Source organism: Psammomys obesus, unplaced genomic scaffold, assembly GCF_907164565.1.
Source record: "Psammomys obesus unplaced genomic scaffold, mPsaObe1.curated_primary_1811, whole genome shotgun sequence".
NCBI lineage: Eukaryota > Metazoa > Chordata > Mammalia > Rodentia > Muridae > Psammomys > Psammomys obesus.
The window spans coordinates 2374651-2401057 of record NW_026585643.1 but is presented as its reverse complement, the minus strand read 5'-3'; the positions used below and the strand labels follow the sequence as shown (position 1 = coordinate 2401057).

The 26407-nt window shown below is 38.0% G+C and overlaps 1 protein-coding gene across 2 annotated transcripts in view; it reads right to left on the bottom strand.

The window, feature by feature from the left end:
- Rnf17 (ring finger protein 17) overlaps positions 1-19008 on the bottom strand; it is a 138514-nt gene extending 119506 nt beyond the window's left edge. For both annotated transcript variants that reach the window (XM_055617897.1, XM_055617906.1), the window contains exons 1-5: positions 18885-19008; positions 16114-16208; positions 5959-6050; positions 2776-2887; positions 1069-1140 (exon numbers count right to left, since the gene is read on the bottom strand). In XM_055617897.1, the coding sequence (XP_055473872.1) occupies positions 1069-1140; positions 2776-2887; positions 5959-6050; positions 16114-16208; positions 18885-19008 (495 nt within the window). The remainder of the gene's footprint in view (positions 1-1068; positions 1141-2775; positions 2888-5958; positions 6051-16113; positions 16209-18884) is intronic.
- Positions 19009-26407: the final 7399 nt, after the last annotated feature.

Here is a 26407-nt window from a genome sequence, read left to right as displayed (position 1 = left end):
CTGTGTGGAAGAGGAGGCAAAAAGAGTGTAAGAGTGAGGTAATGGATGACTTTCAATGGATGGCTCCAATGAAACAAGGTCTTCTAGATGCAACAAAGACTAATGTAGTACACATGAACTCTGAGACTGTGACAACACAAAAAAGACCCACACAGGATCAAGACAAATGAGGTCCCAACACTGACAGGAAGTGAACAGAGATTCCTACTCCTAATCAAAAGGCTATCTGCAATTGATATCTATAAATATTAAAATTTAGTTTACAGAAAGCACATATCTTAATTCCTCAAGACCTCTGATTTTGTTAAGCTTCTTAGAATAACAATGCTACACACAATCCTGGCAGGTCAGAGGGGAGGGGTAATCTTCAATTCTTTTGCCTGTTTCTCTTTTATTATATTAACGTGTTTAAAAACTGAGTGCTGACCCTAAGCTCAGAGCTATACATCCAAAAGCACACATTTGTAGAGGTCATTTTGGCTGGTGCTGTAAGTCAGCGGTAGAGTGCTTGTTTCACATGCATCACATGCTTTGTTCACGCCTCCACATGCCACACACTCATTTCACACACCCAAAAGAGAAAAATGAATGGACTTAATATTAATAATATTAAGTGAAGTCACACAATCTCAGAAAAATATCCACATGTTCTCAATTATATGCAGAACATAGCCAATAATATGTATGTATTTATACAAACCCATGTATGTATGTATGTACAGAATAACATGCAGGAAAAAGAACAAGAAATGATAAATATTAAGAGATGAAGACAAACTGAACTCAGGTAGTGAACATGAGATATGGAAGAGGTTATGAAGCTAACTGTTGTTTTAGTTCTAACTTGGCTATGAATTTTTAGTGGTAAGTATATAAAAACATATCTAATAGTTAAAGTATAAAAGCTAACATGAATTAACTGCATAGAAGTTCAGTGAGATATACTGACTTTAGATCTGGTGAATGATGTTTTCATTTGCAAGCTTATTATAATAGAGTTTGTTAAATTTTTTTTTTCATAAAGAAGCCATGCTTTACCTCCTGGTAGAATTTATTTAAAATGCTTACTTTTATAGCAATACTTAATTGTTCAAAATTACTGCTTGCTATCTTCAGTGCTTCATCAATTTCTTCTGTCTCCTAAGAAGAGAGGTAACCATATATGAAGATAAACCACAAAATACATATTTAGATACATTATAATTATAGAAACTTTAGCTATCATTTTGGTTACAAATGCAATGAAGATCTACCACAGAAGTGTAAAAGCAAACAACAACATACTTCTAATCCTGCCTATCTAGAAATAAAAACAATTAGCAATTTTATTCCCATATTGAGGATAGAAAACTAGGACCTCAGGCATGCTAGGTAAGCATTCTACCACTGAGCTATATCCTTGGTCAGTAGAAACCATTAACATTTTGCTACAGCATTCTAGATGTTTTTTCCACATACACTCTATGAGAAAGAATCTTACTGTGTATTTCTGGCTGGCCTGGAACTCATTTATGTAGACTAGGCTCTCCTCAAACTTGTAATAATCCTCCTGCCCACCATATATCACTATACCTAATGATGTGTTAGCCATCTGCCTCAGCCTTCCAAAGGTTGGTAGTACAAACATGTACCACCAAAGCCACCATAAAGATGTTGTTTAACAGTAAAATTGTACTTTGAATCCATTTTTTCAACTTAAAATTATCCTAAAAAATGTATCACAAAAAAGCATAAGCACAACAGTTTTTAAGAAAATGATTCCAAATACGGCTCTGTTAAGCATTTAACTTGGAGCTGGAGAGATGGCTCAGTGCCTTGGAGCACAGGCTGCTCTTCCAGAGGTCCTGAGTTCAATTCCCAGCAACCACATGGTGGTTCACAACCATCTATAATGGGACCTGTTGCCCTCTTCTGATATGCATGATGACAAAGCGCTCATATACATAAATGAATAAATATATTTTAAAAAGAGTTTAACTTGACAGTCAGATGTGGTAATACATATTTGTGATCACAGCACTTGGGAGATACAGGCAGGAGGATCAGATTACCCTGAGCTACGTAGTGAACTCAAGTTTAGCTTGGGCAACATGATGTCCTATTTTCCTTTTTTTTTTTTTTTTTTTTTGGCTTGTTTTTGTTTTTAAATCAGAGTTAAAACAAAAGAGAAAGAGATTCAGACTTTAGTGCCCTCTTCCAGACCATTAATAATTTTTTTCTTACAAAAAGACTGTATTTCACTTGGATTTTAGAGTCAATTCTATTTCTAAGCTCAAAGTAAATGTTTATCATTAACATTATTCAGAACAGTAGTCAGTAAAATTCAATCTTCAATACAAACAATATCATTATCAGTAACAAATGCAGTTAGGCCTCCTGGTTGTTATTAAAATAACTGGAAAACTCTATTCAGAATTTAGAAAATTTTAACTGTACATGTATAGACAAGTTACATCCACGTTTCAGGGAATTTGGATTAAGTAACTATGTTCACAGAGGGGAGGCTATATCAGGTAAATATCAAGACCTTCAAAACTGAGTCAAAGTATGCCTCAGTAAGAAGAGATTTACAAACAGGCCTGTAGTAAACACAGGTTAAAACTGGTCTAGCAGAGAGCAAAGCAAAAGACTCAAGTAAGGAGAGTGGTTTGTCTGTTACTCTTAAACTTCTGAGAGAATCCATAACTGTAGGAATCCTGAGAGGAAAGTTTAGCTACCTAGCATAAAGCCAAATGTGCCGTTTCACATTACTTCATGACCAATGTTTTTTCATACCGACATCACAGCTGATGGGCTTGAAACATTTCTGTGTATGGAGGATGAGTGTTCTAAATCAACAATTAGCTGGTCCACTGTCTTTTTAAGGTCCGAAGAGCCGCTCTTTACCCTGAAAAAGTCAAGCATGTGATTTGAAATACAAGCATGAATATAGTCTCCATAGCCTTCTCATTTTTGTTCTCTATCAAAAATAATTTAGATGATGACGTTTAAGAATATGTTCTCAATTATCAATACGGAGAATCCATGAATGAAAAATGCTTCCACATAATTTAATTTTAAGGTAAATTTAACTTAAGCAAATTCCTAATAGCTTACACCATGTTCTAATTTCTTAGTCACCTTTACTTGGTATTTTGGGTCAGAAGTACTAGTAATGACTGAGATCTTTTAAACTCATCTATTCCAATAACTCGTGCATACACATAAAAAGTACTTTTTGGACAAAGGTTTTAAAGATTTTATTGAAGTACTGTTTTTTACAAGAGTCCTTTGAGACTAAAGTCTTAAAGAAATAAAGTTGGACCATGCATACAGTCTGCTGTGACTGTGTGTTGTAGCTCGTGGCTGTGATAAACAAAAGGCAACTTAGGGAAGGAAAGTGCTTATCTCAGTGCACAGGCCACAGCCCATCATGGAGGGAAGTCAGGACAAGTGCTCAAGAAGAGAAACACTGTAAGAAGGACTGATATGCAGAAATGTCAGCTAGAAAAAGTACTCTGGTAAGTTTCCCTATCTCGGAAAACCCAAATCACCACACAAAACAAGCTATATAAAAACTGTTTAAACCAAATTGCATTTACATTTAAGAATGAAGAGTATCTAATATAAATTTATGTAGTGTGTTTAATTAAAAACTGGTCATTTAGAACAAATTTTTAAACTTTTACTAAACATTACACATATATAGACAAGAGTATGATTTCACTAACTTGCATGATGTTTTAAGTCAGATAATTTCAAAAGGAACTAAAGATCTTTGGAGATTAGCAAAAGATCTGAAAGCACTTAATGGTCTTAACACAGCAGTGACTGGCTAGAATGGAGGAAGAAGTGCCACCTCTTTTGGTGGGAGTGAGCCCTCTTCAAATCTATACCACCCAATAAATTATCTCTTTGACTTTTGCAGATGTCCAAAGTTGGCAACGCCAAATTTGATAAAAATGGCTACTTCATGGAGACAAGATATATAGCCACTAGGTAACACTGATTCCTAAAGTTTTGTACTCATCATTTGCACAGAGCTCATACAAAAAAAGAACTGGCAAATTTTATTTAGAGGAGTTGAGAGAAGTATTTTGTCTGTCAAAAACTAGATGCCAAACTAGGTGAGAGGTTTTCTACCCAAAGATACATAGAATCATTCCTTTAGATTCTCCCCAATTTGAAGTTTGAAAAGAAAAACTATGACAGGAATGTGAGAATCCACTAACCCAAGTTAATAAATTTGGGATTTTAAGAATTTTAACTGGAGAGGCCATGAAGAACTAGAGAACAAGAAGAGTATAAAGTGAAATGAGATAGAGAAAAGAAAACAAGAATTAAATGGGGTAGTAGCAATGGAAGACAGTTATACACATAGAAGATACTGAGAAAGAAAGAATCTGTAGGAGGTAAATGAGTAGCAATATTAGAATTCTGGATAATTTACTTGGTATTACTTATAAAATTAGTTCGAAAATGAGATAGTTCCTTGAAAACCCCTATATTTTTATTCCTAGAATGACTATGTGCTGGCTAGTCTTATGTCAGCTTGACACAAGCCAGAATCATCAGAAAGGAAGGAGCCTCGACTGAGAAAAATGCCTCTATAAGATTAGGCTGTAGGCAATCCTATAGCGCATTTCTTAATTAATAATTTTTGGGGAGGGGCCAGCCCATTATGGGTGGTGCCACCCCTGGGCTGATGGCCCTGGTTTCTATAAAAAAGCAGTCTGAGCAAGCCATGAGGAACAAGCCAGCAGGCAGCACCCCTCCATGGCCTCTGCATCAGCTCCTGCCTCCAGGTTTCTGCCCTCACTGCTTTTGAGGATAAACTGTCATATGGAAGTGTGAGTGAAATAAACCCTTTCCTTGCTAAGTTGCTATTAAGAAAATTCTTTATCATTTAAAAAATTGGAAGGCTTGTTTTTATTCTTTTTTCCCCACCGAAATTCATGCTAAATCTAGCTTTAAAGATAACATTTAGTTGTGACTAACATATGAGTTCAGAAAATATAAAAAAAAAAATATGGCTTTTTATGTAACAAATATTACGTTTGCTTTGTGTATTACTCTTGGGGTATAGAGAGGAACAAGATGGGTCTGTGCTTTTCTTTTTTTTTTTTTAAGTCACTTTTTTTAAAATTTATTTAATTTTATTTTATGTGTGTTAGTGTGAAGGTGTCAGATTCCTTGGAATTGGTGGTACAGACAGTTGTGAGCTGCCATGTGGCAGCTGGGAATTGAACCTGGGTCCTTTGGAAGAGCAGACAGTGCTCTTAACCACTGAGCCATCTCTCCAGCCCAGGTCTGTGCTTTTCAATAGGCTTATAGACTAGCAGGAGATTTTTGATTTTGAAAAGATAAATGATTAAGGCCATTAAAAGAATAACATAATAGTTGTATCTAGCTCAGTTATGCTTAAAAATGTCTATCAAGGATAAAGGGAGTATGATAAAATATATACATGTTGAAAGTATAATAAAAATTATTATATATAATTAATATATGGTACTAAAAATCTCTAATTCAAAGACAGTATTTATTAATTCATATGGCCAAGTCTCATAGAAGGATGGTAAAGTAAGAGAAATAAAAAATTGCTATCACCTCTTATTTTGTCTTTTACCTTCATAAACGTATTCATGCCATTCTTAAAAATCAACAAAACATTTTTTTTATAAATTACTATCATTCAGCTGTAATAACTTTAGCTAATTTTGGATTTTCAGCTTCCTGTTTGAAGGTTTTCTTGCACTCCTTTTTTTTTTTTTTTCAAATAAGGATAAGCAAGTGCTGCTTCTTTTGGAGCTAGATCCTGCATTCCACAATCAGTCAAGAAAAATTAATGAACTTAAGTAGCATTCTATAAACAACAGGCTAGGAACACATTTAACAATAACATTTTACCAATAATTTAAATTTGTTTATAAAAACAGTGAGCTTTAAGTGCTGAAGTAAGTGCACACAAGAACATACATTTTAGGTTGCAATGCTTCCAAAGAAGAATCTTCCTTAATAAATCCATCTACTGGGCAGTGACCTTGATTCACACTGACAGCTGTATGAACCTTAAGACAAAATAAGATTAAACAAACTCAAAGTCATTCAATAAATTCCACTGATGCAGAACTCAAACAACTTTTCGTGTGCTATTCATAAACAAAACTGGTAACAATAAAGATTCTGAAATTCCCTTTAAGTCAAGGGAAAACTGTACTTGTGGTTTCTACCTTAGTCAATAATGGCTATTAATTAAACAGAACATTAAATTAACAAAAACAACCTTGTGTTACAATTCTAAAGGAAGGGACTGTAACAACTTTAAAATTTGCTATTATACACTCAGTGATATATTTATTCTGTTCAAAACTATAAAAAACTATATAGTATAAACTCTAAAAACATTGTTATAAAACAAGAATTGAATAAGTGGAGAATTGTGCCAGTTTTCTGAAGATAAAGTTAATATCAAAAATCCACCAAATGTAAAATCCAGGCCTGGTAGTAGAGGACTGTATTTCCAGATGCTTGAGAGGCTAAAAGGGATATTAAGTTCAATGCCAACCTGAGCAACTTAGCAAGACTTTTTTTTTTAATCCTAAAAAATAGAAATTAAAAAAAACAACAACAACAAGCAAAAGACCAGTAAAACAAAGACACACACACACACACACACACACACACACACACACACAAACACAAAGCAAAATGAGGCAAACAGTCTACAAAAACATCACTGAGCTCCTTTTGTGTATAGAGTATGGTTAAGATACTCAGTACGATTTCACTCGAGGAAACTGATTTTTCCTTTGCCAGCAGGTATCAACCACACATAGCTTCTTGGTTAGTGGTGGGAACCTGTGCTCTTTTTTTTTTTTATCATAGGGAAATTTAGAAAATAAGATTTTTAAAATTTTTATTATTAGTTACATTTTAACTCTGTATCTCAGCTGTATCCTGCTCCCTTATTCCCTCCCAATCCTACCCTCCCTCCCTCATCTCCTTCCTGCCCTTTTCCAAGTCCACTGATTGGGGAGGACCTCCTCCCCTTTCATCTGACCCTGTTTTATCAGGTATCTTCAGGAATGGCTGCAAAGTCCTCTTCTGTGGCCTAGCAGGAATGCTCCTCCCTTGGGGGGTGGGGAGGTCAAATAGCCTGCCAATGAGTTCATGTCAGAAATAGCCCTGTTCCCCTTACTATGGAAACCCACTTGGTTACTGAGCTACCACAGGCTACATCCAAGCAGAGGTTCTAGGTTATATCCATACATGGTCCTTGGTTGGATAAATAGTCTCATATAAGACCCCTGTGCTCAGATACATTTGGTCCTTGTGGAGCTCCTATCCTCTCCAGGTCATATTAACTCCCCTTCTTTCATATGATTCCCTGCACTCTGCCGAAGGTTTGGTTATGAGTCTTAGTATCTGCTTTGATACACTGCTAGGTAGTCTTTCAGAGGTCCTCTGTGGTAGGCTCCTGTCCTGTTACTTGTTTTCTCCTACATTCAATGCCCATCCTATTTGTCTTTCTAAGTGAGGATTGATCATCTTACCCTGGGTCTTCTTTCTTGTTTATCTTCATTAGGTGTATAGATTTCATTATGTTTTATGTTTATCATATCTTATAGGTCTATATAAGTGAGTATATACCATGTGTATCTTTCTCCTTCTGAGATACCTCACTCAGAATGATCTTTTCTAGATCCCACCATTTGCCTGCAAATTTCATGATTTTCTCATTTTTGACTGCTGAGTACTATTCCATTGTGTAAAAATACAATTTCTGTATCCATTCCTCCATTGATGGACATCTGGGTTGTTTCCAGGTTCTGGCTATTACAAATAAAGCTGCTACAAACATGGTTGAGCAAATGTCCTTATTGTGTACTTGAACAACTTTTGGATATATGACTAGGAGTGGTATAGCTGGGTCTTGAGGAAACACTATTCCTAATTGCCAAAAAAGCGCCAGATTGATTTCCAAAGTGGTTGTACCAGTTTATATTCCCACCAGAAATGGAGGAGGATTCCCCTTTCTCCACAACCTCTCCAGTATGTGCTGTCACTTGAGTTTTTAACCTTTGACATTCTGACAGGTGTAAGGTGGAATCTCAGGGTCGTTTTGATTTGCATCTCTCTGATGGCTAAGGATGCTGAGCATCTCTTTAAGTGTTTCTCTGTGCTCTCTTTTTTTGGGCTTACATCTTTTTGCCCAATCCTTTGCACTGTTCCCTAAGCCTTGGAGAGGGTCCATTTGTGACAGGGCACTCAACAGTCATTTATTACCAGTATTTTGAACAGTTATGAGTTTCTACAGTCATCACTGACCACTGAAAAAATAACCTTGTCTGACCAAAGCTGACAGCTGCATTAATCTATGGGCAAAAACCACAGCTGTTCAGAAGGCACACTGATGGACACCTCATGTCTATTTAGCAAATCAACAGCAGTAGGCTCTCCGCTATGACCTCCAGTGATAGCTTTTTGATAAGGTATATAGTACCAGGTATGAATTTCCTCTTGTACAGCAGACACCACTAATCAGAAAGCCACTGATTACCCATAATGGAGTGGTCACTATTAAACCAGTGGGTTCATCTTGCCTGCCCGATAGCATTGAACTCAAGGTCTAGAGCTGAGTAATGCTACTGATAACAATTCTGCCCTAGCAAGTCTTCATGGCAACTCATGACATGATCAGCAGGGAGGAAGCTTCCAGTCCGGTGGCAGCTTATTTCTCTAGGCCCTGTGACCAAAGCATTTGATGTCTTCAGCAATAATTTTGTTTTTAATCACCTACTTCTGGTGGGTAACCAAAGGTGGTGGCAGTTGCCTATACTGTTGGGGGGCTTCTTTCACCAACAATTCATAGAGACTTGATCAGCTATGAGTCTCTGCAGTCACCAGTATGGCACTAAAGTTTTTAAAAAATAATTTATGGCTTTGGGGGACAGTTTTATTGATCTACAAAGGGTACTTCTGCTAAAACACTTATTTTTGATCAGCTTATCAACTAGCAGGTTTTCTTATGGCCTTTTCATATACCTTTAGTTTTGTCTGACCCTACCATTACCCAGTCCTCTCCTCTATCCCTTTAAATCTTCTCACTCCCAGTATTCACCTTTCCACTTTTGAATCACATATGTTTTACCTTCCCTTCTTAAAGAATCCCTCTCTCATATGTTCTTTTCTAGTGTCCCTGGGATCAACATGTACCCACTTCCACATAGATCACATATATGAAAGTTAGAAGCTAGGAGTGGCATTAAAGGGAACACGTGTTTGTCTTTTTTACCTGAGTTATCTCATTTAATTTTCAGGTTTATCCATTTTCCTGAAAATTTCCTAATTCCATTTTTCCTTATGGCTTAATAAAACTCCATTGCATGTATCTATCATGTTTTTATTATCTATTTTTCTATTAATGAACATCTAGGGTGATAAAATAAACTGAGCAGCAATAAACATGGACAGGCAAGCATCTATGTGGTAGGATATTGGCCCAAGAACAGAATACCTGAGTTATACGAAAATTCTTTTTTTTAAATTTTTTTGAGAAACCTCCACAATGATTTCCACAATGGAGCCTGCTTTCGTTGTATCCCACCAGATCTGTGTGTTGTGTCTTCTTTTTTATTTCATTCAGTTATAGAAATTGCTTAATTAGTGACCAATCAACCTTTTAACAAACGTTTTCTTTCTACATTTATTCTATTGTGGTCAGATGGATTACAAGAGAGTATTTAAGTTTTCTTCTATTAGGTAAGACATGCTCTGTCCTGATGTTCAACCCATTTTACAGAAATTTCCATGGGACACTTAGGAGAATGTCTAATTTGCAGTGTTTATATGTAATCTGTTGAGTCATTCTGTTTCTATGCCAGTACCATGCAGTTTTTATAACTGTTGCTCTATAGTACAGCTTAAGATCAGGGATGGAGATACCTCCAGAAGATCTTTTATTGTAGAGGATTGTTTTAGCAATTCTGGGTTTCTTGTTATTCCATATGAAGTTGAGAATTTTTCTTTCCAGGTCTGTAAAGAATTGTGTTGGTAATTTGATGGGAATGGCATTGAATCTGTAGATTGCTTTTGGTAAGATGGCCATTTTTACTATGAATTCTACTTTCTTATCTTGTACTGACTTCATGATTTACTCAACTATCTTTGTGTTTTGGGATTCACTCAGAAGTTTATAATGTTCTCTTTAATTTCACAAACACACTTTCATTCTCTGAATTGTCTGGAATTTCGCCTAAATTACCCTCACTGAAGGCCACTCCTCTGAGACTGGCAGATTTTGGAGGAGAGCTGGTATCTTGGCTTTTCTTGTTACTTGTGTTTTTGCAGTGGGACTTGCACATTAAGAGTCAGATTGTTATCTCTCTCTGACTTTCTTTCTGGGGGTACTCCACCATCCCTCCTTTCTCTTCTCCTATGCTTTCTCACTGTCTTTATGTCTCTGTTTCTTTCCCACTCTGCCCTTAAACAAACCTCTTTGTATCAGAAAAAAAAGGATTAAATTGTTGGTTGAACATGTTTAGGCTACCTTTCTGCTTCCAGTGAGTGTTAGCAGTGTTCAGAAAAGACTAGTCTGTTGTAGGGATGGCCCAGTGCACCAGACCCTATCTCTAGTGTTCCCTCATGGCCTCCGTGAGTAGAATATTGTCTGCAGCAACAGTCATTATCCAGTGGTAAACCTAGTACCACTAGATAACATCAAATTAACAGTCAACCATGAAACCATCATCCCTTATGCACTAATCACTTTGGGGGAAAGGGACAGCAAACCCTGCGGGTACTAACATATTAGTAACTATGCGTAGGAAAAAAAGACATTAAGACTAGTGATTAGTATTAAGATGACAGAAACTAGAGGAAGATGAATGTACATAGAAGGAGGGACTGTAGGGGGTTTAAAATGTGGAAGAAGAATGGAGGAATTTGCCTAAAGGTAGACTAAAGAGGAAGACATAAAGATACACTATCAGAAAAGAAAAAAGAATAGTACCATCTGTCAGGATCCTGATGCATAGAACCTGCATGCCAGGGCAGATGTTGTTTGGAAGAGGAAAAAGTAAAGAACAAGGAAAGAGGAGTGTGTATTGGGGGGAAGCAAAATCGAACAAGAATAGAGTGGGGTCAAGCTAAATGCTAAAATGACACTGGCTATCAAACAAATACAGAACAGATATAGGAAAAGAACATGCTGGGTGGAGATGTAGGATATGAAAACTGACTGGCCTGATTTTTTGGCTTTCCTTCATCTAGACAGTCACTGGTTCTTTTTCTCCAGTTCCAGGAATGCTGTCTTGTCAAAAGGAGCTCCTCTGCAATGTCTTCCTTTGGATACTAGATCACTGACACTGTTCTACTCTGTGTTGATGCTTCATGAGGAGGTTTCAGATCTGGGGCACCACCAAACATTTCTCAGGCTCTGGTTGTAAATGCAGCCCTACATTTGCATAGGTCTTACAAATGTCTAGCATGCTACATGGGTGTGAGTCAAAGTTCTGGTATATATTTTGGTTCCACCAATTTTTCAGCTTGCTGAATGTAATCTAAATCTGATTCAATGTTTTCCTGCAGTTTTCCAGTATTTTCTGTCAGTTTTCAGCAAACAGTCTCATGACACTTAAGAGTTTTCTGAGAGTATATTTCAACTAAGGTTCTTAGGCTGCTGGAGTGCTACTGTAGCAGAGGTGTTTTTGAGATGTATCTTGCTTCTTTTGGTTGGCAGTTTCAAGTGTCTATCTCCAAAGGACAGGGTAGCTATCCTTTGCTTCTCCTGCTATTGCTGCTGCTACCTTGGCCATGGCCTTTCCTCTAGTTATTTGGAATGCTTTGTGATAGCTGTTTCCAGTGTCTCCAGATTATTCTCTGGAGACTCTGGCCAGTCAAGCCTGCATGTTACTTTTTAAAAAGAAAAGTTAAACATTCTATTCTTGCACCTGTGTGAGAGTGTAGGTATACGTGTGCTGTTCACAGATGTCAGAAAACAGCTTTGGGGAGTTGGTTCTCTTCTTCCACTGTGGGTTCTAAACGTAGGATATAAGGCTTGAGCCACAAGTACTTTTTCTTGCCAATGCACCTCTCTATTCCTAAATATATGTCCTTTATAACACAAGTACTAAAATGTACATATATTTATGACTGAGATGTAGGAAAGTCTGCTTTTTAAAAATCCCATTAGCTATGAAGAAGGAAACATTTTTGAACAGCAAAATAGAATAAAAGTCAAGATTAGAGTTAGAGGAGACATATTTACACAAGACAAGTGTTAATTAACTCTTTTGCATAAAGTAGCCTTCAAGTTAGGAGAAAAGATACTTCCAAAGAAGACATGTGAAGGCTCTGTTAAGGACCCTCAAAAGAGAACAACTGTAAGTCACAAGCATGACACATGAAAAGTTCTCCATTTCAGGGGTATCAGGTTTCATTGGTAGCAAACTGCAATTTAACAAGGAGATACCCTCCCCCACATCAAACTGCCAAACATTAAAATGAACATGGCAATCCAAAAATGTGAATTTCTTTTGGAGTTAGCAATTACAAACTTGCTGACAGGATTTTTGAAGAGGAGAATGGGTTTGAGAAATTTACACACTTTGGATTAGTTAAAATTGCTTTGTTCAATATCCATTATTGTGGACTTTCACAAGAATGAGTCAATGTGCTAAGAGATAAGGCAGACTGCTAGATGCTACTAATTGTCATTATTAAGGAGGACAAATATTTGGTATGGAAGAGTATGTTCTAAATAAGGAATTTTTAACTCAAAATTTATTTTTGATTTTTAAAATTATGTGTATTTATGCATCTGTGCCTGCGAGTGCAACTACTTTTGAAGGACAGGACACTGGATCTCCCTAGAATTGAAGTTATAGCTGACTGTGCTGTCCAACATGAGTGCTGGGAGCTGACCTCTGTAAGAACAGGATGCGCCAATACTTGCTAGGCTATCTCTCCAGTCCCTCCTCCCAGGCTCTACGTCAAATGTGTTACTTGTATATTATTCACTTAGTTATAGAAGAAAAATGTTACTTTTAACAAACCACACTGGACTGAAAGATATTTTACCCATATTCTCAAAACTGAGAACTAAAAAATCTTTAATTTCTGGTTACTTATGAAATTACATCTCTAGTTAATCATCTATTAGCATATCACTTCCTAGTAAGAGGTCATTGTACCCAGAAGCAGACTTTATAGAGGACTATTCTCTTAGGAAGTAGGAGAAAATGTTAAATATAATGATGCAAGAGTTCAGTTAACACTGTACAAAGATTCCTAACTTAAAATGCATATATTTAATAATATGTATTATTAAGTAAATGCATATTATGCTTGTTTTGCCTGCAGGTATGTTTTTGTAGCATGTTTGTGCCTGGTATCTATAGAAGCAAGAGGAGGGAGTTGGATCCCCTGAAACTGGAGCTACAGATGGTTGTGAGACAAAATCTGAGTGCTAGAATTGAACCTGGGACTTCTGAAGAACAAATGCTCTTAGTGGCTGAGCCATATCACTTAAATTTTATTTATGTTACTTTTGTTGCTCATAAATGAAAAAGGTCACTTTTATTAGTAGTGTATACTAATTATGCAAAACAATGGTTTTACTGTTACATTTTCATATATGAATATTATGTACTTTGATCATACTCAGATAAACACCTCATTACTCTTCCCATCTTCCCTCCTGGCCTCTTCCTTCTTCTCCAGTATCACTGATCTACTTACTTTTTTCCCCACCTCTTGATTACAAACAAGTCAACTCTAACACACATTTCTTCTATGGTTCTCATTCCAGTGCTATATCTACCAAGGCTTTTCTGCCCAAGATAACATATTATATAAAATTTCTTCTAGTTTACTTTCTTTTTTGAGAGAGGGTTTCACTATATAACCTGGATATTCTGTACTCATTATAGATTATGCTGGCCTTAAACTCACAAGAGGCCAGCCTCTGCCTCCAGACTGCTGGGATTAAACATGTGTGTGTATCACCACAACCAACTCCATTAGAATATTTTATATGGTAACATTTCTAAACACATGGCATTTAAACAATATATACTAATTACCTCTTTACTTGTATGATTTCTTTTCTCCTTTAACTAATATATTTTGAAAGTAGTCTAAAGGTGAAGAAAATGGTACAATTTCTAGAGTGCTATCTGTATGAGCCTATCTCAGCACAAAATCTATCACTTCTCTGCACAAAATCATAGTGATTATTATTAATAACCAACTACTACTAACCAAAAGCAGACATGGATATTAGGGAAAAACCCAATTAGGAAACATAAGTTCATATTCACCTAAATCCAGAAAAACAAAATATTACCTGTTAATTGTGAATGAAATTGGCTTAAATTTGAAGTAAACAGCACTTGACTTCCATGTAAAATTGTAACTATAAATCATGTATGAATACAAGTACCAAGATCTCAATTTTTAGAGCACCAGTAACATTCCAAAGCAATAAACCACATTTCTTAAATTCAGCTTGTTCACTAATTTAGAGTATAATTTTCCATTCTCTCTATACATTATTCCAAATAAGTCTTAGGTATCAATACAAAAGGAAAGGCTACCAATTTCAGGAAGGCTTTCTGAAAAACTCTTAAATAGGGACAATCTAGTAAATCTCAACAATGTGAATGATTATGGATGTGGGTGCAGAGGAAACAACAGGACAGGTCATATCCCTCCCAAAGTAAAAATAAAACAAGTTAAAATATTTCAAAGTAGATTTATCACAATCCTAAAATCAAAGCCATTATTTGTAAATACTCTAAATGCTATGTATTCAAACGCCTAAGAATAAGATACATATCACTTGCCCCCTCCCCCCTCAAAAAAGCAAAAGGGTACTGTTAAACATTAAAAAAACAAAAAACAAACAAACAAACAAAAAAACAAAGGAGGCAAGGGCAGAGATGGTCCCAGCTGCCTTCTCTTTTTCTTCATGTATGCTTTCTCCATCACAAGATTGACTCTGCCACAATCTACCACCATACTCATGGAGGATGAGGGACTCTCTGTCTTCAAATGTATAACCTCCACATCCGAAAAATGCCACATCACAGGGATCAAAGTGTATAGGAATTTTCCACAATAAAAGGCATCACTTGTAATTCCACCACAGACAGAAACAGATATTTCTGTTGTACTTAGAGCTTTCACAAATTACAGCATATACAGTTGTGCTGTGTATAACCTAGAAGCCAATGCATCTGAAACCAAATAATAAAGGTTATTTTAATGCCTTGAAGTTTGCACAGTGTTTCCTCCATATTAAGTATTACCCCCCAGGGAAAACGACAGATATAAATCAATCTATCTCTCCAGTGGAATACTAAGCTTGCAGAATTTTACAGTCAACTTTGTATATTATAGAAATCAAACTGTATTTGTATTTGCTCTAAATACAAACACTGATTTGTTTTCACTCTTGATGGCTGAAGGATTTTAGCCTTAGTTGAACTGTCCTATACTTAGTACTTCTGGGTTAAACATTAACATTTGGCAGTTAGTTGTTTTACTTCTCTTTTTACAGTACAATGTCTTTACAAACAACAGCTCACAACACAGAGTTGAAGAGAAGAGTTCCAAGCTTGTTTGCATGGTTTTGGCATAGAAAAAGTGGCAGGATTTTTGAAAGCAATATACTTATATAGGTATTTGTGGTATTTTTTCACCAATGTCTCCCAACAATCAAAATATGTGAGCAATATCTATGACTTTAATCTTTCTTCATCACTTTGAGGAATTCTAAAATGGATAGAAAATTTTTCTTTTTATTTTAATGTTGGTCTTGTGTAATGTGTATATGTCTGTGACTGAGGGTATACACATGAGTATGGTAGTCAGGGGGAAACTCCATCTGGTTTTTACATGGGTTTTGGGATTCAAATGCAGGTCTTCAGGCTTGCACTGCAAGTGCTTCTACCTGAAGATCTATCCTCCTGATTCATGGAAACTTTTATCTTTTGTTAATGCTTCTTTAGGCAGAGATTAAGCAGCCAAAACAGAAATTTCTAGTTTCTGATGAAAAACGTTTTAGTTGCCTCCTATTTTAACTTATAACCTGAGGATATATTCAGTATGAAGGATTAGAAAACTTACCTCACAGTCAGTGCCTTTACTTGTGGCATATTCTGGAGTTACTAACAGGCACAGGTCACAGAAGGCATGTCCACACTGAAACTCATGGTGGTGACCTATGGATTAAATTTCATCAATTAAACATTCTACAATTTGTAGAACTGGAAAATAGTTAAAAATAAAGGGAAAATTCAAAAAGTGTAGGAAAAGATACATAGTTTAGTTAGATTGGCTGACATTAAAATATTTAGGAGAAACTACAAAAGTCAAAAGAAGGGAGAAAAATCAGGAAGCAATATCATACAGAGCTATATGAATCCAGGCAGTTTTGATCATATACAACTATGAATTTGCCATCTTACAATTATAGAGGGTGGTCTCACATATTTAATTTGTAAATATATTTGTAAATATCATGTCTAACTGGCTGCAAATATTATATCCAACCTGAAGACGGAAAAACGTGTTGGTAATCTGGCTAATTAAAAAGTTTAACCCAGACTCCAACCTTCTGTTTCCAAGACCAATCTTCATTCTGTTTGATAATACTACCCACGGCTAATTTGTATTTTCTGTCTTATGAAACGTTAGGGAAAGCTGAAATGAAACACTGGTAAGAATTCTCTCATAATAATCTAAGAGGTTAGCAAGGATGGAAACCAGGGTAGAAGGCAAATGTTATTATTTTCATACACGTGACTCACAGTAAGATTATTTTTATAAACCTAGCATTTGTGAAAAGTACCATAAGTATTATAGTATCAAGATATGTGAACCTGCAAGATGGTTCAGTGGGCAAGGGTGTTTGCTGCCAAGACTGATGATCTGACTTTGACCCCCAAAACCTACAAAACAGGAGAATATGGACTCTTGCAAGTTTTCTTTCAGCTCTCAAATGCATGCATTTGTGCATGTGTGCACCACAAACACAAATTATGTGTATACATATGTGTGTGTGTGTATAATTTGTATATATATCTTAATTATTATTTTAAAATATTTAAATGTACTAGGTAGAATTTTAAGCTTCTCATAATAAACTTTTAAAAATTACATAGTTTTTAAAATAGAGTACTATCTTATTTCATTATTTATTTTTGTTAGTGTGTGTGTGTGTGTGTGTGTGTGTGTGTGTGTGTGTTCACGTGTGCAGGTACATGTGGAGGCTAAAGAACAACCCTGAGTTCTATTCCTCAGAAGTAGACTACTTTTTTTTTTTTTTTTTTTTTTGAGAAAGGGTCTCTCACTGGCTTGGTACATGTCAAGCAGCCTACAGTAGCTGGCAAATAAGCTCCAGAGATCTGTTTTTACCTCCCCATAAGTGCCAGCCTTTTCCTCAGGCTCCAGGCACACAAGGCAAAACATCCTTACACAGAAAAATAAAGTAAAATTTTAAAGGAAACTAACTAGTAGTGTTCTGCTAGAACACATTTATGAAATTCTTGCTAAATTAAAATAATTTCATTAATTTGAAATTTTTGAAAAGTATTTTAACTTTTTAGCAAACTGAAATTTGATCCAAGGATGCTATGTTTTAAAGTTATATTTAAACTTCAGGGCTAATATAACTAAAGCAATACAAATTCTCAACTGTCTTAATATAATTTTTGATATTGTACAAGTTGACCTGTAGCATACTATTTAGCTTATAAAGCAATAACTATTTTTCCAGTTGAATATTTCTAAATCTAATACAAATGCTTAGACAAACTTCTGGCTTTAAAAGCTTATTATGCTTAAGAGCCTTATTTTATAATAATTTTCATGTTAAAATAGACATTTTCAGTTTACTACAGTGCAGGCCTATAATCCCAACTACTGAGGAGGCTAGATCAGGGGCAGTTAGTTTGGCTGGCATCTGCAAGGATCTGGCTCCAATCCCAGTACCGCAAAGCAAATAAATGCCTTGAGAGAGAAGCTGCTCCCCGTTGAAAACGCAACCAGCTTTCTCTGTGGAAGATACTGTTGCCCACGCGGTGTCCATCTTGAAAGGGCCGACTGACCTTCTATATTGTGGATGTGATTACATGTAATGTGTAAACATTAGACTGTAAAGGAACAAGACTTTCAGTAATTCCAGGAGTTTTGATTCAACAACTTATTCGTGTGCAAGTCCTCTAAAGGACTCAAGTTACAATAAAACAACCTGAACTTAAAAATTAATTTTGTAGATTGTAAATGAACTCAACAGGAGCACGGTAAACACAGGCAAAAACTCTGTACCACCCCCTCAAAAAACAAAAGCCAAATCCCAAGAGTCACAAAAGGAACCAGAGTTTCCCAAGCAGTGCTTTAAGATAAATTGGGCCTTTTTTTTAATTTTATTTTTTTTAATCTAAAAAAAATTTCATTCCTCATTACTCCCGTAAGAAAAACTATGCAGAAAGATCAAGTTTCATTCCTTCTTGATTACAAGATCACACAGCATTTCTTTTTTTTTTTTTCCTTTTTGAACCAAAGGAGTAAAGCATGTTGTGTGGGCCATGGGGGTGACTCCAGTTATTAAGCACCCTGTTTCCTCACTGCTCTTTCACGAGTCTGTCAACTTGGCGAGGCGTGACAGAGTGCTTCCGAGACTTGGCAGCGGGGAGGGCCCCTAAAGGCACCGCGGCAACTCTGCCTCCATCTCCCCGGGCGTGTGGAAAGCACCTCGGGACGCCCAACTGCACACAAGCCACAGCCGGGTTCTCGGTGGCCCGGGCCCCTCGCACACCCTCGCGGCCTGACCCTCCTCCAGGCCTCGTGTAGCCGTGGGGCCCGCTGGGACACCCGGCAAGCCCCAGGCTCCTCACCGGAGGCAGCGGGCACCTTTCTTCCGCACCGAGAGCACTGGCACCCCGAAGCACCCCGCGGTCCACTCTGACTCCCCACTAGGTGGCAGGAAGCGAGCCCGGCTGTAGAAGCCTCTGACGCCATCGCCATCGCTCCTCTCACTGAGGAGCAGCAGCACGTGCAGGTCCCAGCAGCCCCCGCGGCGGGGCCAATCCCAGGAAGCTGGTGGGCGCAGGTAGCCAATCAAGGAGGCGGAGGGCCTGGGCTCACTTTTCCAGTCTTCCCTGGAGTCACACCTTAACCAAATTGAAATCGTGCTGGGTGTATTGTTTCCTACTGTCCTGAGGGGCCTCCAGCATCAGCCTTTGGGACAAAGGAGGCCCCTTCTTGATGTGCTCTGGGTCAGGGCGGCAATCTCTGTCAGACCTTGATAGTAGCTGTGGCGGAGAAGTCGATTAGCTACCCTGTGAGAGATTCAATTAACTCCAAACAAAGGGATGCTTATGACTAACAGCTGCTGAGACTCATCTGCAAGGCTCCATCCTGGGAGACATCAGTGAGGCTAAGAATTTGCAAGCTAATAGATTCCTGCTTGAGAGGCATGTTTCTAGTAATTTGGTGTCTAGAGTAAGACACGGAGTCAACATGGTTTACAGTGGTATGGAAAGCCTTCCTAGACGTTGAAAGGTTTTGTTTTCTTTCTTTTTTTTTTTTTTTTTTTTTTACTCTAGACCCTAGAACCCCACCAATACTAAAAGGAGTAAAAGTAAGCATTCCAGGGAGAAAAACCACAAGGAGAGGCTTTAGCAGGGAGATGCCGTGGCTGCTAAAGAATTAATTTATAAACCACCCAGTAAGGGTACGTACTAGTTTGCTCAGTGTGGAACTTTGGAGGAGGGGAGGAATTGAAGAATTTTGCAGTGACTTGAATATTGGGCTTTGCCCCTGTGATCAGCAAAGCACGGGGGTGGTTTTGTGAACAAGGAAGGAAAGAATCTGACAGCTAACTGACGGGACTATTTCAGAAGAAGCACCTGGAGGTCGCAGGACCAACTCAGCTGCTAAAAATAAAGTCTGTGTGTATAGTTTCTCTTTCCTACTCTATATTGTATAATGATTATATGTAAAAAAAAAAATGTGTTTACAGGCACACCCCTCATAAAACAGCAATTGACATTTTTATAGGTTTTTTTTTTTTTGGTAAAACACAATTTGTTCTTTGAATTTGGTGTATGTGTATTGAAACATTGCAAAAGTGAACACACAGTATTCCTCAGTGTCTAAATGTTAGATACGATGAGCACGACTGCTTTTTTAGAATGTCTTTTGAGAATAGTGACCAATGTTTATGGGCATGAAAATAAGCCAATTTTTACTAATTGAGAAGTTTTATGATGGACTAATTAAAAAAATTTAAGGCATACTCCCACTGAAAAATCCATATGCCTTATTTCCTTTAGGAGGAAATTTGGATGTTTAAATCTGTTCCCATTCACCCATCCGTTAGTTTTTATTGACTCATGATGGAATTAAGGTGCTTTCTAATGATAATAAAACCAATATTCTAATGTAGCATGCTGATTATTCTGACCTTAAATTTTTTTAGTCTCTTTCCTTCCCCCTCATCTGAACTATCCACTCCTTCCTCTTTGTCAGCTCGCGTCTTTCCAGCCTTTGGAGGCTGTTTTCGAGCTTTGAAACCTCGTGATGATTACCACTTCAGCGTGTAGCAACAGTCTTTTCCTCCAGGTGTAAGTGTTAGTTTGATTTTTGCCTTTTGCTTTTTGACTCAGAGTCTGTCTATGTTTCCCAGGCTGGCTTCAGACTTCTGGACACAGGTGATCTCTCATCTCTGAGCTTCCCGAGTTGTTGGGAGTAGGAGGCGCACACAGCTATCTGCACACGCTACTACTTCCATGCACCGTATAGTTGTCACAGTAGAGTGATTTGAATAACAACAATCTCATTGCAGAGAGATTCATTTTGGCCAAAATATGAATATCTGAGGTAGTACAGAATAATCATACTTCTGACTATCAGTGGTATTGCTGAATATCATCGGGTATGATGCAAGGAATTATGCCTTTGGTAATCTCAGAAGTTGAATAATGTTGGATAAATCAGGACTAGTGAAAAATACACTGATATGAGTTTACACCCTATGGTAGGTACTTGGTATTAAAAGTAATATACAAATAGAGCAGTTAGACTTGCCGTATTAACATTTAATCTACATTAGTTAGGTCTTTTGTTTGAAACCCTTTATTGTTTTCCCAATGACTGTGATGAATTCTTATGACTTTGTCCTCTCATAGGTCGATCAGAAACTCTTCCCCCTGCTATTAATTTTTTCCTGTTTTATCTTTAAGATAAGGGAATAAAGAGTAAAAGTGCAAACACTCATATACGTTACAACCAGTTTAAGAAATAATTTAGTCTTAAGTTGTTTAGTTTTATTATATTTCTTTTAATATACTGACATGCTGGCTAGGTTTTTTTTTTTTTTTTTTTTTCCTCCCTTGTATTTTATACCTTCCATCTAGGCTAAGTTTTCTTCAAGGGCATCCTTAAGAAGTGTATTTAAGTAGGGATTTATTACTGGTGAATAGAGTAAGTTTTTATTTACAGGAAGAAAGATTTTTTCTTTCATTCTCATGCTTGAATGGTTGTTTAGTGACCCAAAAGACTAGGTTATTTCTCAAATAACTTTACACGGTTTCTTTGGCACTCTGTATATTCACAATAATTCTGAAATGTTGATACTTATTTATTGTACCATTTTCTTCTCTCTAGCCATGACCCAAATACTTGAGATTACCATTTGAATGATGAAATCTTTATTTGGCTTATGGTTTTAGAGACTTTAGTCCATGGCCCTCGGTACCATTGATTCTGGGTGTATGGAAAGGAAGCACAGCTTCATGGTGGCAAAGTATGAGGAGATGGAGACTGTTCACCTCATGGCAGCTCAGAAGCTGAAAGTCTGCAGAGACTGCACCTCATGGTGACCTCTTCCTGCCAGGCACTTTCCACCTTCTGAAGTTTTCAAAACTTGCCAAAATGGTGCAGTCAACTAGAAACCAAGCTCCTAATGCATACAAGCCTCTGAGGAACACTTCACATTCAAACCATAATATTTACTCTACTTGATGGCAATTCTTGGATCAGTAAATTCTTGTCTTACAGGTCTTGGAAATCCCAATTATTGCTATTTCCTTTGTTACATTTTATTTGGCAACAAATTGGACTAATTTCTCCTTATTCCTTTTAATGCCTTTCATATTTTTCATTTTTAAATATCTTTGTGCTGCCTTTTGGCTAATTTTTTTTAGAACCATGTCCTTGTTAACTCTCTGTTCATTTTCATCTAATTTGATATTTATCATGACCAGTAAATATTAAAATGTCTATGACTATATTTTCTCTCTTTTAACCGCCATAGTTGCACAATATTTTGGGGTGAAATTATTTCCCTTGTGTCTTTTTATTCTATTTTTATTCTTTTTTAAAAATCTTTCTATTGTTTCTTTGTGAATTTCACATCATGCACCCCAATCCCACTCATCTCCCCATCCATTCATATCGGCCTGCCACCCTTGCAGCCTCTCTGCTAAAAGAAAATTAAAAAATAAAATTAAAATTGAACAACAACAACAAAACCATGTTGCCATGGAATCTGCAGTGTTTCAAGGTGTGTCACACAGGATACGCTTTTGTCCAAACATCTTTACTTGCAAATGTTCATTGCAATGAGTCATTGGTGTGATTCCAGGCCTCTGGCTTCTGCTACACTATCAATACTGGAGCCCACTTGGTGTGGTTTGAATAGGAATGGCCCCTCAGACTCATGTGTTTGAGTACTTGGCCCATAAGAAGTGGCCCTTTTAGTAGGTGTGGCCTTGTTGAGGGAGTGTGTCATTGTGGGGGTGGTCTGTGAGGTCTCCTATGCTCAAGCTACATATGCTCAAGCAGTGGGAAACATACCCAATCTCCTCCTGGCTGCCTTCAGATCAAGATGTAGAACTCTAGGCTCCTTCAGCAGTTCCCATGCTTCCTGCCATGATGATAATAGACTAAACCTTGGCAAGAGTAATCCAGCCCCAATTAAATGTTTTCATTTATAAGAGTTACTGTGGTCACGGTGTCTCTTCACAACAATGGAAATCCTAAGACACCGGGACTCCTCTCTGATATCCTGTTGATGCCCTGTGTCTTGGAGACTCTGCAGCTTTGGACCTGTAGGACCAGCCCTTTCGCATGCTCCAGCAGTTCATAGATGAGGTAGATGTTGGGGTGGGACAGCTCAAAGCTCTGGATCTGGGCCTGGGCGGTGCCAGCTTTCCCACAGCACCTCTAGGGCAACCTCTCCAGCACTGCCCAAGCCAGCTCAACGAATGCCACAGCTGGCAAGGGGTGGAGCCAGCTCTCACTTTCCCACTCTTGTGACCAGCTCTCTTGCCAGGGTGGGGATGGGGGCTATCTTTCCTGTGCCTATGCCCTTGGGGCCAGCTTGCTTGCATGTCTGCCACAAGGGCCAGCTCTACTGTGCTGCCCAGGCCAGGTGTGGAATGGGGGATGGGGCCCTCTCTTGAGTGCTGCAGCCAGTGAGGGGCAAGACCGTTCTGCACAGCCCTCAGACATCAATACGGTCCCAGGTGGCACCCTAGACTAGGGACAGTCTCATGGCCTTTGGTGGTAATATGGGTCATGGACATTGACACAGTCCCCTGGTGCTGCATGGCCACAGGCATGGACATGGTCCTCAGTAGACGTAGGCCTAGACTTCACCATGGCCTCAGGGAGTAGTGCAGGCTGCTCACGTCAGAGCATTCCTCACCACCTTCACATCCCCAGATCTGTCTCTCCTTACAGTGCTCAAACTGTTCCACTTCTCATTCTCTCCCATCTCTCCACCACATACTTGTTCATCTTACTGGTGCCTGCAGTAGGCAGCGATGCGCCATGGGCAGCAGGCAGGCCTCTCTCTATTTCAAATCAGTAGTATTTGTTTGTTTGTTTGTTTGTTTGTTTGTTTGTTTGTTTTTAAGCACCATGTGTGTGCTTAATGGCTGTGAAGAACAGAAGAGGACATTGCATTCCCCTGGAACTGAAGGTTCAGAGTGTTGTAAGCCACCATGTGGGTGCTGGGAACCAAACCCCAGTCCTCTGCAAGCTCAGTATGTGCTCTTAACTGTTGATCCTTCCCTCCGGCCCCTTTTTTAAATATTTTGAACACATTTTCTGTTATATCCTTTAAGTTTTTTTCTCTTGAGAAATTTAATTCCACAAATTGTTGTTTTTTGCTGGTTCTCTTACACAGTAACTTGTTCGTTGGACTGATCATCTTATGCACTGTGTAAAGACTGTCTTTGTATTATTCAAATTCTGATTCCTGTACCTGCAGAGATCTGATTACAGGCCAGACTTTGGTTTTGTTATTCTTTAGCTGCATCATATTTTGTAAACACTCCCTTCAACACCTTCTGATTGGTTTAATAAAGAGCTGAATGGCCAATAGCTGAGGCAGGAAAGGATAGGTAGGTCTTTTATCAGAGATAGGAACTCTGGGAAAGATCAGGTGGGAGGAGTCTCCAGACGGACACGGAGGAAGAAACAGTGCTGAGACTTTACTAAGATGTAACAGACCACGTACATCTGGAGGTAGGCCAGACTAGTATTGTCTAGATAGAATAGCTGAGAATCTGCCCAGCTATAGCACCTCAGCTAATAATAAATATAGTAAATCTCTGTGTCATTATTCCATTCACTGGTGGCCCCCAAAAAAGTCCTGTTTTACTTGTTTCTCCATATGATTTTGTATTGGATATAATTTCATCTTTGAAAGTGCTTATGTTGGGACCTCGTGAGGCTTATATTAAAAATATATTTCTCTAAATTTTGTTGCCTTTCCCCCTGATGGCCCAAGGTATTGTGTATTTAAGATAACTTGTTTGTTGATACAGGTGTTACTATATATCTGAGCTGGCCTAGAATTTGCAATAGATCCCAGACTGATTGCTGGTTCCTCCTGCCTGTACTGTAGGGTAAAGGAGTTAGGGAAAGACCACCCTGACCCTGACTTGACCCCAAGCCCAAGACTAGGACCAAGAAACAGAATCGCACCAATCCCTGAGTTTATTCCAATTTCAGGTCACATAATCCCTCCGATCCCAGGCCACCCTGGAAAGCTTGCCTGTGTGTGTATATGTATGTTCAAATTATTGTGTTCTTATAGTTTGTTTTGGTGTTATTTGATTTAATTTTTTAAAGACAGAGTCTCACTATGCAGCCCTGGCTTTCCTGTAACTCCCCATGTAGACCAGGCTGGCCTCAAACTCACAGAGATCTGCCTGCCCCATCTTCCTGGGTGCTGGGTTCAAAGACATGTACCACCACAACCAATGTATGTTGTGTTTTGCTGCCTGGAATACCCTTCTCATCTAAAAACACCAAAAATAAAACTTAATTTTAAAGTGAAGGTAATAAAACTCTAAAACAAATCAAAACTCAGAAGTCTTATTGAAAATACCACAGAAAACTAAAGTATCTCCAAATAAAAAATATAAATGAAAATTTGAAAAGTCACCACCCAGAAGAGCATATAGATAGAATCTAGAATAAAGAAATACTCTCCTGTATCTATAAAAACAAAACAGCCCAAGAGATGAGATTATAAAAGCCAAAATTAATAGACAAGAGACAATATCAGTTTCATTGATCACTAGAGAAATGCAATCAAATACCACACAGTAACCTTATGACATACTCATTGAAATATTGTTTTTTTATTTTTTATTTTATTTTATTTTTATTATTATTATTAATTACACTTTATTCATTTTGTACCTCCCCCATAAGCCCCTCCCTCCTCCCCTCCCGACCCCACCCTTCCTCCCCTTTCTGCATGCATGCCCCTCCCCAAGTCCACTGATAGGGGAGGTCTTCCTCTCCTTCTTTCTGATCTTAGACTATCAGTTCTCATCAGAAGTGGCTGCATTGTCATCTTCTGTGGCCTGGTAAGGCTGCTCCTCCCTCAAGGGGAGGTGATCAAAGAGCAGGCCAGTCAGATTATGTCAGAGGCAGTCCCTTTTCCCATTACTATGTAACCCACTTGGAAACTAAACTGCCATGGGCTACATCTGTACAGGGGTTCTAGGTTATCTTCATGAATAGTCCTTGGTTGGCGTATGAGTCTCTGGGAAGTTCCCTGTGTTCAAATTTTCTTGTTCTGTTGCTCTCCTTGTTGAGTTCCTGTCCTCTCCAGCTCTTGCTATTTCCCATTTCTTACATAAAATTCCATTCACTCTGCCTGACAGTTGGCCATCCGGCTCAGCATCTGCTTTGATAGTCTGCAGGGCAGAGGCTTTCAGAGGCCCTCTGTGGCAGGTTCCTAGGTTGTTTCCTGTTTTCTTCTTCTGATGTCCATCCTCTTTGCCTTTCAGAATGGGGATTGAGCATTTTAGTTAGGCTCCTCTCTTTTGCTTAGTTTGTTTAGATGTACAGATTTTAGTGGGTTTATCCTATGTTGTATGTTTATATGAGT